The 13527-nt window shown below is 36.1% G+C and overlaps 1 protein-coding gene across 4 annotated transcripts in view; it reads left to right on the top strand.

Moving 5' to 3' along the window:
• The window catches only part of LOC131152834 (cleavage and polyadenylation specificity factor subunit 3-II), a 115213-nt gene that overhangs the window by 77155 nt on the left and 24531 nt on the right, over positions 1-13527 (top strand). For all 4 annotated transcript variants that reach the window (XM_058104722.1, XM_058104723.1, XM_058104724.1 and 1 more), the window contains 2 exons: positions 1793-1858; positions 4536-4605. In XM_058104722.1, coding sequence (XP_057960705.1) covers positions 1793-1858; positions 4536-4605 — 136 coding nt within the window. The remainder of the gene's footprint in view (positions 1-1792; positions 1859-4535; positions 4606-13527) is intronic.

Raw genomic sequence — 13527 nt, 5'->3', positions numbered from 1 at the left:
TAAGATTAAAAATAAAAATATAATAAATCAATAATCATGTTACAAGTATATCGTAATATTAACATTTAGTATCGTTCTATTAATTTTTATATATTATAACATTATTATATATAATAAAAATACTAATAATGATGATTTAATATTTATACTATAATATATTTTAATATTTTAAATATTAATAATGATATCATAATATTAATATTATTTTTAAAATTTATGTTATATATACTATATTATATTAATACAAATTATCATATTATAAATACCGTATTTCCAGGAATCAAAATTTGATTCTAGAGTAAAAGTCAGGAATCAAAATGTTGGTAGAAGGGGGAATCCCATTCTTGCATGGAATTAGAATCAAAATGAGATCACCGTAAAACAAACGTTAGGAATGGGGATCAATCATTCGGATTCTGATTCCTAGAGTTGATTCCCAATTACCAAACACCACCCAAATCTTTTTGTGATTTTTGACTGGCTCTGGTTTTCCTTTTCCTCTCTGTAAAACAATCTGGAAGGCCAAAGTTCCCTCTAAAATCAAAGCTTTTATCTGGCTGGTTGTGCATAATAGGATTAACACCAAAAATTTGCTACAGATTAGAAGACCTTTAAAAGCTCTATCTCTGGACATGTGTGCTCTGTTTTAATTGCTGTGGAACTTCTTAGCATCTTTTTTTACATTGTGATTTTTCCTGGAGGATTTGGATTAAATTATTTAATTATTTTGGAGAATGCTGGGTTTGCCCGAAGACAGTGGAGGAGTTTTTGGAAATTCAGTTTGTTGGTTTTGGCAGGAAAAAGGAGGGTAAGGAGTTATGAATTTGTGCCATATTTGCTGTCCATTGGGGTTTGTGGATGGAATGAAACACGTGCATTTTTTCTGGGAAGAAGTTGTCTCTTTTACTGGCTTGGGAGAAGATTCAACATTTGGCTTCTCTTTGGTGTGTGGGTAATGGCAACTTCAGGGGAATGTGTTTTTCGGATGTTCAGCATAATTTGCTTTCCTTGTTGAATTGATAGGGCCTGCTGATATTTTTGGGTTGTCTAATGTTCCTTTTGTTTTGTCTTTCTTTATTTTCCTGGGGTTACCCAGAATTTTGAAAACAGATGCTTTAGTCTCTCCTTATACACTCCTTTTCTATCAATGAATTTATTTTTTATCAAAAAAGGGGGGGAGGGGGAAGTATGCTTAACTTTCAATTCAAATTCATAAAAAAAATACTAGTACGTGGCTTTCACACCCTATTTATGAGAAGGCGTAGATTACAAGAATTATGCAAACCCCTAAAGATACATGAAGTTACAACTTAGAAATGAACCCTTAAAACACACATTTTCAAACAAATCCCCAAATACACATAATCCTACATTTAATTAAGCTAACCACACGTAATACCTTGATTCAATTTTTTTGAATCAGTCTCCACAAAGGGCCATGGTTCAGCTTCTTGTCCTACATGTTGTTAATGCCACTTTCTTTTGTTAAAACTGCTATACAAAAATTTCCACCATTTTCTTATTATAATCCCCAAATACTCATAATCCTACATTTAATTAAGCTAACCACATGTAATTCCTTGATTCAATTCTTTTGAATTAGTCTCCACAAAGGGCCATGGTTCAGCTTCTTGTCCTACATGTTGTTAATTCCACTTTCTTTTGTTAAAACTTCTATACAACTATTTCCACCATTTTCTTGTTACTATTATACATTTTTACATTTTACTTTAAGATAAAACTTTATTACCCTTCTGTAGTGATTATTCAAATTTTGAATTGATTATTTTAGGTTCATAGATGCGTTGCCAGTGGAGGAAAGGTGCTGATCCCTACATTTGCTCTTGGAAGGGCCCAGGTGTTCTTATCAATTTGGTCGTTAATTGTACTTGATATTTGTGTGATTTTTCTTGACTTGGGAATTTTAGTTCTACTTCATGTGTTGAATTATCTAGTTTGAATTGTGAAGTTTGCTAATTGTGATCTGGCAAGTGGAAAGAAGTAGGAAATATTTAACCAATTTGAACCCTTACCTAATTTGTTATCCTTTTTGCTAGTGTCTTGTAGCATAAATTGGCCAATTTGAATTTTTATACATTTTAAAAAAAGGTTTAATAGCTTTAAGATTCTTAGAGAACTAATTCATAATAACAAAGGAATTGTAGATCCTCCATTCATTATGAATGTTAAAGATAGAATAGGTGGTTTGATCAGATCCAATTTCTGGTGCAAAAAAAGAAGGGATTAAAACCTATGTCTAGCATTCTAGGTGCCTTAAAAAACAGATAATAAATCAATTTTTTTTCTCCTGATCTAGTTGGAGATTTAGCATTCATTCCATTTTTATTCCATATATATTTTAATGAGAATATGCATTCATTTTGAATCTCTTTAGGGCTGTGCATTTGGTTGGTATGGTAACTGAAAAATTTCAGTTTATGAAAAAAATGCATACTGAACCGAACCAAATTTCTAACTGAACTGAATTTCTAGCCAAACTGAATTGTTATTTAGTTAAATCAGTTAGCTAATATGAACTGAATTAAATTCTGGGATAAATTATTTGGCATGTTGGGAGAAGCTTGGGTTTGTCCTGTGTCGGTGGAAGGAATGTTGGCTATTTCTTTTGAGTGTTTTGGAAGAAGGATAGGATGGTTATTCAGAAATGTCGTCTAGTTGCAGTGCTGTCGAGTTTATGGATGGAGCGTAATGCACGGGTTTTTTTCGGGGAAAAAATTGAATTGGCAGCTGGTTTGGTAAAATATTCATTACTTGGTCTTTTATAGGTGTGTTGGCTTTGGATGTTTTAAGGGAGAGCTTTTCAGAAATTCAGTGAGATTGGAGGAATTTTTTACTTTGATAGTTTATGATGTTTATTTGTGTTTTTAGTTCCTTTTTTTTTTCTCTGAATTTTTCCATAATTTTGATGAGAGATGTCTTATTCTCCTCTTTGTAAATTCTTCTCTTATCAATGGAATCTCTTCTTTTTCTATTAAAAAGACCGAATTAAACTATTTCCATATCATCCCTGCAAATTTGTTTCACAAGCTAATTCCAGCAATAAAACAGTTGGTGTGCAAAATCTTCTAAAACCCAATTGCAGATCGCAGCACCCCCAGTTGCAGATATATGGGTTATTTCACCAAGAGAAACTACTGTGCTGACAGCACATTTAACAATTAAACTATGTAGCCTAGAAGCAAACCGAAGCTTATGGCTATGTTTAACACAAAAACCCAGCTGTTAGAAGTAGTCAGCATCTAAAAGATGAGCAGAAGTGAAATAGCAGTAGAACTCCCAATTCCCAACCAGGCACCACAACCTTAGAAGTTAGAACACACCTATTAAAATCCCACCATCCATTGCAATTTGCAAGCACAAGAGCTTTGTCGAGGTCCTTGATGGGCTGATGGCTAGGGAATAGGGAGTAAAGACTAGGGTGTAGAGAGAGGGAAATGGAAAGTGGAAACCATGAAGGATGAAGTCTGATGAGATCTGAAACTGGACGAGTGAAGGGGGAAGGGGTGAACCGCAAAGCCCCGAAGCTTGTGGTATGATCTGAAATCTCGAGGGCGAAGGGAAAGGGTGAACTGGTGATTGGCATAGGGGATGGGCGAATTGCTGATGCCTGATCTGAAGGGGATATTGGGTATGGGAATGGCTGAATGGGGAAGCTGGTAGGCAGTAGACATAAAATGGGTTTATATTATATAATTGGTTAATTTGGTAATTGATGAACATTGTAGCTTATAATGAACCAAAACTGAGTTACTGAAATTTTCTGATTCTCATACTGAACTGACCGATTTAAAAATGTTAACTGACTTGAATTGACCAAATTGGTCGGTCATGTTTGGTTAATACTGAAAAATGCTCAGCCCTGATTGTAGATGACTACAAGTTTCACCTACTGCATCGGTAACACAATGTGTGAGATGAGATGAGTTTCCTTTATGGCCCTTTTTGGTAGTAAGGAGCAGCCATTTGTCTTTCGGAAAAATTATTGTTGTGTTTTCAAATACTGTCTGAGTTTATGAATTAAAACCTCTGGAGGGTAACGGGCTAGCCCGGTGAATATTAGAATGAATTGGCTTAACTAAATTCACCCGGTGAATCCTTGATTGATGTAGGTTTAAAAGAAACTGACTCATGTTGATTTTTCCTGCTGTCTTCTGTTATGGTGGGAACAAATTAAGATAGACAAGAATTTAATGATGAAGTTCAATTATGGTTGCAGAATTCAGTTGCCGAATTATTTCTGCAAGATCAGTAGATATTATGTTTGGAAGGAATTTTTATCTGATGCAAAGATATTTATATTTTTGTATTTCCTCGTATAATGTGACTTGAATGTTTATTTATGCTATGGGATAGTGTATTTATGTTTTCCAATAGTCTTAAACATTTCATCATGGGCCTATATTGTTACTATACTCTTGGATCTGGATAAATTTCAAGTACTGTTATATATTTGAGTCTTGTTTTCACATTTTTTATTTTGTTTTTTATTTTGTTTTCCTGTTTTTTCCAAGTAGGAACTGTGTCTTCTCTTAGATGATTACTGGGAGCGCATGAATCTAAAGATTCCTATTTATTTCTCAGCAGGTTTGAGCAATTTGCGCTACATGTATATATATATTTTCCATATCTAACAGTGTACAGCTATACATATTACATAATACTCGATTTTCAGTAGTATATTCTGTTTCTTAAGATGCCAAAATTTCATGGATCATATGTTATGATAATATGGTGTTGTAGGATTGATATCCAAGAGAAAATGGTATAACCTTGAATCAAATTTTCAGTTCTATTAACCAAATGAGTTACAATCTCCAGAATGAGATAGCTTCTTGTGGAAATAATTCTCATTAATCGTAACATAGGTACAGGTCTGTATAAATAGATGTACAACAGAAGAATAGAAGGAAAGAACCAAGAAGGAAAGAACCAAAGATGCTAACTTCTAAGGAAACTAAATATTCTAGGATATTCACACATTTACAGCCGAGATTCTCTTAGAAAGATAGGAAAGTTGACTAAACAGATTTGAAACTTTCCAATACTCCTCCTCAAGCTGGCTTGAAGATATCTTCCATGGCCAGCTTGCTAATGAAGTTTTCAAACTGTTTCTTTGGCAGTCCCTTTGTCAGTATGTCTGCTACTTGCTCAGTTGTCGAGATATATGGCAGATAGATTACTCCCTCATCTATTTTCTCCTTGATAAAATGCTTGTCTACCTCCACATGTTTAGTTCTATCATGAAGAATTGGATTGTGAGCGATAGCTATTGCAGCTTTATTGTCACAATACAGTTTCATTGGTAGTGAATTAGTAATCTTTACTTCTTCCAGCAACCTTTTGATCCATAGTGCTTCACAAATTCCATGAGCAACAACCCTAAGTTCTGCCTCTGCACTATTCCTTGCCACCACATTTTGTTTCTTGCTGTGCCATGTTACTAGGTTTCCTCCAACAAAGGTGCAATAGCCAGAAGTTGATCTTCTATCAGTGATACTTCCAGCCCAATCTGCATTAGTGCATACTTCAACCTGTAAATTCCCTTGTCCTCCAAATAATAAACCTTTACCTGGAGTCCCTTTTAGGTACCTTTGAATCCTGTACACAGCATCAAAATGCTCGGGTCCTGGTGAGTGCATAAATTGACTTACCACGCTTGTTGCAAAGGCTATGTCAGGACGTGTATGAGAGAGATAAAGGAGTTTCCCCACCAATCTTTGGTATTGCTCTTTGTTGATCACTTCTTCAGCCTTAGCTGGTTGGAGTTTTATATTCGGCTCTATAGGTGTTTCTGCCGCTTTGCACCCTCGCAGACCTATTTCTCCAAGTAAATCAAGCACATACTTGCGCTGGGAAACAAAAATTCCTTTCTTTGACTCTGCAAATTCCATACCAAGAAAATACTTCAAGTTGCCTAAGTCTTTGATCTCAAATTCTTGTTCAAGGATCTTCTTTAACCTCTCTAGCTCATTGCTATCATCACCTGTCAGAATTATATAATCTACATAGACAATAAGGATTGCCATTTTACCTTCACTCGTGTGTCTATAGAACATAGTATGATCGGCTTGACCTTGGCTGTAGCCATGACTCTTTACTACCTTCCCAAAGCATTCAAACCAAGCTCTAGGAGATTGTTTGAGTCCATACAATGATTTCCTCAATCTGCACACCTTGCCTTTGCCACCTTTCCCTTCAAGTCCTGGAGGTATATCCATAAAGACTTCCTTCTCTAAGTCTCCATTTAAGATGGCATTCTTCACATCTAGTTGATATAAGGGCCAGTTATTGTGAGCTGCTTGAGAGAGCAACACATAGATTGAGTTCATCTTGGCTACAGGAGCAAATGTTTCCTGGCAGTCAATTCCATATGTTTTAGTGAACCCCTTCGTCACAAGTCTTGCTTTGTACCTTTCTATACTTCCATCAGCCTTGAATTTTACTATAAATACCCATTTATAGCCAACAGTTTTCTTCCCCTTCAGTAGGTCACCAATTTCCCAAGTGTTGTTAACAATTAGTGCATCCATCTCTTCTTGAATAGCCAATCTCCATTCCGGGTGATCTAGTGCTTCCTGAATGGTTCTTGGAATAAACAGATGAGAAACATTTGAAGTAAAGGCCTTATGAGAATCGGAGAGTCTATGATAGGATAGATGGTTGGAAATAGGATGTGTGGTACAGGTTCAAACTCCTTTCCTAAGGACTATGGGTAGGTCAAGATAAGAAGAATTATCAAAACAAGGATCTGGAGAAGAAAAAGTACCTAAAGCATGTGAAGGAGGATCAACTTGTGTAGGTGATGATGATTTGCCTTGCTCTGGATTTGAAGAAAGAGCTCTATTATTCTGATGATTTCTTCTTCCGGTATAAACACGAAGCTCAGATGAGGGAATATTTGATAGTACATCTCCCCCTGTTTGTGAATCAAGTATGCCTTGTATAGGTAGACTAGGATTTCCATTATTTTCGCCGGTTAAAGTATCGGTTTCCTGACCCATTAAAGAGTGGATGTTAATGTCAAGGAAAACATTTGGAAGAGGCTTAGAGGTTTCCTTTTTCTCCCCCCGAAGATAGTTATGGCCAAAAAAGGGCTGATTTTCAATAAAAACAACATCCATACTGATATGAATTTTTCTGGTTAGAGGGTTAAAACATTTGTACAGTTTTTTATTAAGAGCATATAAAAAAAAACACATTTTTCTGCCCTAGGATCAAGCTTGGATCGAAGATTGGTAGGAATATGAACAAAAATAGTGCATCCAAACACTTTTAGTGGTAGGTTTGATGTTATCTGACATGTAGGAAACAATTTTTTTAGGCAATCTAAGGGAGTGATGTATTTTAGCACTCGAGTAGGCATCCTATTAATGAGATAACATGCAGTTAAAATAGCATTACCCCATAGATATTTAGGAACTTGCATTGAAAACATTAGGGCCCATGCAACCTCTAACAAATGGCGATTTTTTCTCTCAGCAATGCCATTTTGTCGTGGGGTGTCACGACAAGTAGATTGATGTTGAATACCCTTTGTTGAAAGAAAAGTTCCTAAACATTTGTTAGAATATTTAGTACCATTATTAGTTCTAAGGATACTGATTTTCGTTTGGAACTGGGTTTCAACCATATTATAAAAATCCTGAAAATTTTTTTCAACTTCAGATTTGTCACTTAATAAGTACACCCAACACAAACGTATTTGATCATCAATAAACGGAACAAACCATTTCTTACTAGAAGTAGTAGTGATTTTTGTGGGACCCCAAACATTACTATGGATTAAATAAAAAGGTTTGGAAGAACGATAAGCTTTTGATTGATAGGTGCTTCGGTGACTTTTGGATATGTGGCAAACATCACAATGAAAGGAATTGCAATCTAGTTTTTTAAATAAGCTAGGAAACAAATGTCTTAAATAGAGAAAACTTGGATGTCCTAGTCTAAGATGCCAAAGCATTATTTGTTCACGTACAAAAACAAAACTAGTACTACTACTCAAACCCTGAACTTGTTTATTGTTGAATAAAGTCTCATTGAAGTAGTAGAGTCCATCAATCATCCTAGCACTGCCAATCATCCTCCCTGAGAGTTGGTCCTGAAATTCACAATGGGAATCAAAGAAAATGACACAACAATTAGAATCCTGTGAGAGTTTACTAACAGACAGCAGGTTACAAGCAAGTTTAGGGACGTAAAGGACAGATTTGAGATCTATTTTTTCAGAGATTTGGACAGAACCTGTTCCAACAATGGATGAAAAACTTTCATCTGCAATTCTAATCTTTTTATTACCAGAACAAGGAGAATAAGATTCAAACAATTGTGAGGTACTGGTCATGTGATCAGATGCACCAGAATCAATAATCCATGGTGTAAGATTTAACCAACAAGAGTAGGCACTAGAGTTATTACCTGTTTGGGCCAATGAACCAGTAGGAAGACCAGAGGCAGAAGTAGATTTCAGCAGTTGAAGAAGATGATCCACCTGCTGAGCACTTAGGAAATTAGCTTCATTGGCTTTAGGGACTGCATGATTGCTGCCAGAGGGTCCAGATTTGTTACTCTTCCAGTTTGCTGGCTTTCCATGGAGTTTTGAGCAATTTTATCGAGTGTGGTGTGGCTTATTGCAATAGTCACACCATACTCGAGGTTTATCTTCCAACCTCCTTTGATTAGAGTAAGGCCGCTGTGCAGAAATATTGGCAGTAGCCAAATCTGTGTTACCAGCAGCACGAGGAGCAAGATTATTGGCAGTAAGTAGAGCAGAAGTTTCAGGTTTGGTTTTGGGTTTAGCCATGGCTACAGCAGCAGAAGAGATTAAGGTAGAGTTGAACAAGGAAGAAAACCCTATAGAGACTAGGGTCAGATTGGAGACGCCATGGGAAACTAGGGTTTACACAAGGCCAAGAGCCGGACCTAGCTCTGATACCATCTAGAATGAGATAGCTTCTTGTGGAAATAATTCTCATTAATCATAACATAGGTACAGGTTTGTATAAATAGATGTACAGCAGGATAATAGAAGGAAAGAACCAAGAAGGAAGGAACCAAAGATGCTAACTTCTAAGGAAACTAAATATTCTAGGATATTCACACATTTACAGCTGAGATTCTCTTAGAAAAATAGGAAAGTTGACTAAATAGATTTGAAACTTTTCAACACAATCTCATCTATATATTTATAGGTTATTATACTTGGAAAAGAAGATACTAGTTTCCTAAACAAGAACAAAACACCTAAAGTAAAAAAATAGTTAAAATTTTCTAAAAGAAGAATATAGCCTTATGGGATGACCCTGTCTCCAAAGTCTGGCTACATCATTGTTTCCCACCTCAAAGTTTGACCTAAAACAGCAAAGAGGGAGTTGTTGAACAGAACTAGGACAATGTCTGGGAATATAGCATGTACTGTGCCCAACCAATCTTCACACAGTTAATTCTCTCGACCATTATAAGTCATATAATTGGCATGCTTCCCTGGTTTTGCAAGAAAAGTTTAAAAGACCAGCACTCTGGAGATCACAAACATGATAACGAGCATCAAACTTAAGCCCTCCACAATACAAAGCTGCCATAGCAAAAGAAGCAAAATGATGGCCAACTCCAGAACCATAACTCAAGATGTGCAACTGATGAGTCTGAATCAGAAAAAAATCCAAGCTGATTAATGACTTAGGGCAAAAATCAAACTAAGTACTGCATCGACAATAGCATGCAACTGATGCTGAGCATCTCTGCAGGGAATGGTGCAAACATGATTGAAAGTTGAAACAATTTATTTAATTTCTGTGGGCCTCAGATTGCTTCCAATTGATGGAGGACTGTACATACCTAAGCAGTAGGTTCCTTCGCATTCTTGTCAATTTCTTCCTCCTCACTACTTGCTCTACCATGTCACTGGTTTCTTCTCTTCCTGATCAATCTCAATTGTCAACCATAACAGACAGCGGATTCTTCTGATGATGGTTCTGATAATTATATCCTTTCATATCACAAATGAAAATAGCATTTGAGTGAGAACCTATTTTCCTTATTCAAATTAATGTTTTAAAAGGCATTTAAGGTGCATCTCAATGCGATATGCAATTTAAAAGGTTGGACTTCTAAAAAGCATTCATCTTTCCATATGAGATGTGTGCCTTTGGCTAAAATGTGTACATTTTGCACCTTTTTCTGTTAACTTGTCTGCTTTTAGGATCATTTGTTAATATTTTTTTTTTTTAAAATATTTATAAAAGGCTCTTCGTTCACGTGGTTATAGCAAGACCCAAATAGATTCTATGAAAGCCCCACTGGGACATTTTTTGGTTACAGCCCATCCTCGTCTTTTAAATGCATTGGCCCATCTGAAGCAAACTAGTGGTTTAATCAGGAAGGACAATATAAAAGCCCAGGCCCAAAATCAGGGAGTTAAATAGATCAGGCTTTGTTGTTTTTGGCTGACAGGCTTGCAACACACTTGAGGCAAGTAAAAGCTGATGGATTGGTTTTGCCTTCAACTCAGGCAAAGGTGTACTCTCTGCTGAAGGGTAATTTCGTAGTTAGGACTTTTTTTTACCTCTGCTATTTTGTCTAAGGGCCAAGGGAGTCGAGCACAAGGGTTTTGGGAGATGGGTTCTAAGGTAGCAAATTGGAAACAAAGGATTAAGCGAAAAAAATGCTAGGGAGTAACAGTTGTTCATGGAACTCTTAACAGGAATAAGTAGTTTGGTATTTTTGGAGAGAGTTGGGTGTGCCCTTCCTCCTTGGGGGCGTTTTATGCAATGTTGTTAGGGAGTTTGGAAGCAGGAAAGAGAGAAAAAGCTTTTGTGGCAGTGTTCATTTATTGCTATCTTTTGGTCTATATGGATGGAAAGAAATGCCTGAATTTTCAAGAAAATTGATACTTCTATTAATTTGCTTTGTATTAGAATGGTGACGGTGAACTGCCTTGTATACTGCAAGTTTTGTGCCTTAAAAATTAAGGACAGGAAAAATTTGTATAAATATTCGATTTTTATTTTCTACAAAAGAATTGATACAATCTCTGTATATATTCTTTTTCTTTCTTCCTCCTTACGTTCTATCTCTAATTCTCCTTCTGTCGGTCTCTCTGTTCTTCTTTAGCTCTTTATTCTGTCTCTAATTTCTTTTGTTTTCTGCTCTATTTTTCCTGCAGCACCTTCTTTCCCTCTTTTTTTTTTTTTCCCCTTTTTCTTCTCTCTGTTTCTGTCCCTTAATTCTCCATCAACTCTCTCTGTGTTTCTGATATTCTTTTGCTGTCCTATGTCAAGGAGCAGAAGAATAACAGAGGAGAGAAGAAAGGAGGCTGCTGGGCAGCAGAGAACAGAACAGAACAGAAGGGGAAGAAGAAGGGGAAAGTGTTATTAGAGACAGAACATAGAGGGAAACTAACAGGGGATACTGATTCGAATGTGATACATCTAATATTAACTAAAACAAATATTTACAAAACAACTCCAACTAAAGCAAGAAATTGCAAAAATAATGGTACTTTTTTTGTAATGTATGAAACAATCACTTATCAGATTTGAATCAGAATTCCCTGTCAATTTCTCTTTCTCCCTGTCTCTCTCTCTCTCTCTCTCTCTCTCTCTCTTACAGCCCTTCCTCTCTTCTCCTTCTTCTTCCTTCTTCCTCCCCCTTTCTTCTTCTTTTTTCTTCCCTTATTCTGTTCTGCCTTTGATTCTGTTTCTTCTCTCTATTTTATTTAACTCTATTCTGTCTCTAATTTTTTCTCTGTTCTCTGTTCTGCCTGCAGCGCCTTCTTTCCCTCTTCTTTCATATTTCATCCGCTTCTTTCCTGTCTGTTTCTCTCCCTTAATTTTCCCCCATTTCTCTCTCTGTTTTTGATATTCTATTGCCGTTTTACATCAAGTGGTGTTCCTTGTGTAATTGTTGGTTTCCACGAGTGGGTTTTTTTGGCATTTAATGTTGGCATACTTATAGCGGTAGTGGGTTGCTTTACTTCATTAGAGCTGTTTTGTAATTATAGAAAGTGCTGTCTTGCTGCTTTGTTTTTCTTCTTTTCTCTTGGAGGATGTCTTATTCTCCCTCTTTGCTAGTGTTTTTTTTTTTGGGTACTTTTTTCTCTCTTATAAAATTCATTGCTTATAAAAGGTTGGTTCTCTTAACGGGATTAGGAGGCAATGGTACCTAAGGTGAAAAATTGATAATATTGATGTTGGAAGATGTTTTAAAGGCTAAGACTCAGACAAATAGTGGAAGTCCAAAGGCATCGCATAGTGATGGAAAGCTAGCATTTTGATGGGTCTAATAAGGTTGATACTTGTCGAAGGGAATGGGGTCAAACATAAAAAGTAAATAAATAAATAAATAAATAAAAACGGGCAGCCCGGTGCACAAAGTTCCCGTGTATGCGGGGACCAGTGAAGTGGCGGACCACAATGGGTCTATTGTACGCAGCCTTACCTTGCTTTTTTGCAAGAGGCTGTTTCCACGCCTCGAATCTGTGGCCTCCAGTTCACATGACGACAACCTTACTGTTGTGTCTAAGCTCCCCTTCAAAATTTTTGGTGAAAAACTGCTTGATTCTGAGCTAAGTTCTCTAAGAAAGCTTTAAAAAGAAATAATGATGGTAGTTGCACTGTTGTGGGGAGCATGATTGATTCCACTTGAGGGAGAAACTTAGCAAGGGTGGTTTGTCAATGATAATTAAGAAATGGGGTGACAAGTCTTATTAGGAGAGTGAATTCAATAGTGACTTTCCATGTGATAGTCAATTTTTGATTTAGTTACATTAGAGTTTTATTCTTTTATTTGTTTTTTAATTTTTCCTTTTGTTTTATTTTTTCAGTTACGAGGACTTCTTGTCTTCCCTTAGATTGTCATTCTCTGTTCTTTGTCTCAATATATATATATGATATTTTATAAAAAGCAAATGAGGGTTTGAAAGGGTCAGAAAGTTAGAGCTCTCTCTATGTTTGTCCTCTATCATGCTAATGGTCTCTGCTATGTTTACTCAATTTGCGTAAGGCATGGGGACAAGTCTCCGCTTCATGTGTTAATTCCCATATTTGATTGAAGTTTGGATAAAATCTGTAGTTTTTCTGCCTTAAGTTAATGGATTGCAATATTCTATACACAAGGTATGCTTTTGCGTACCATAAAAAATATTCATCAAACTATCACAGTATATTTTATGTTTAAAGAAAAAAAAAATTATATATGGTATTTATATATATATATGTAAATAATATTATTTGCATACTCTTAAGGTGCATTGATCATATGTTTGATAACTTTGCACACTTTTTTTCATACTGTCACTTTTGCTTCCACTTGGCAAAGTGGTTACCTTTGTCTCTCTACTCTGACAACCTCTGTTACATTCCCATCTCCATCTCCAATGACAACAGTTTTGGGACTTGATTGACAAAATTTGTCTTGCAACAGATTGAGGCTTGATTTTTCTCTTCGACAGTCTAATTCTCTCTGCCTCTTGATCAAGCTCAGTTTATCTCTCTAACAAATCTAATGCAG

The sequence above is a fragment of the Malania oleifera genome, chromosome 4, assembly GCF_029873635.1.
Source record: "Malania oleifera isolate guangnan ecotype guangnan chromosome 4, ASM2987363v1, whole genome shotgun sequence".
Lineage (NCBI taxonomy): Eukaryota > Viridiplantae > Streptophyta > Magnoliopsida > Santalales > Ximeniaceae > Malania > Malania oleifera.
The sequence above is the reverse complement of the archived record's forward strand: the minus strand, read 5'-3'. Positions and strand labels throughout refer to the sequence as shown.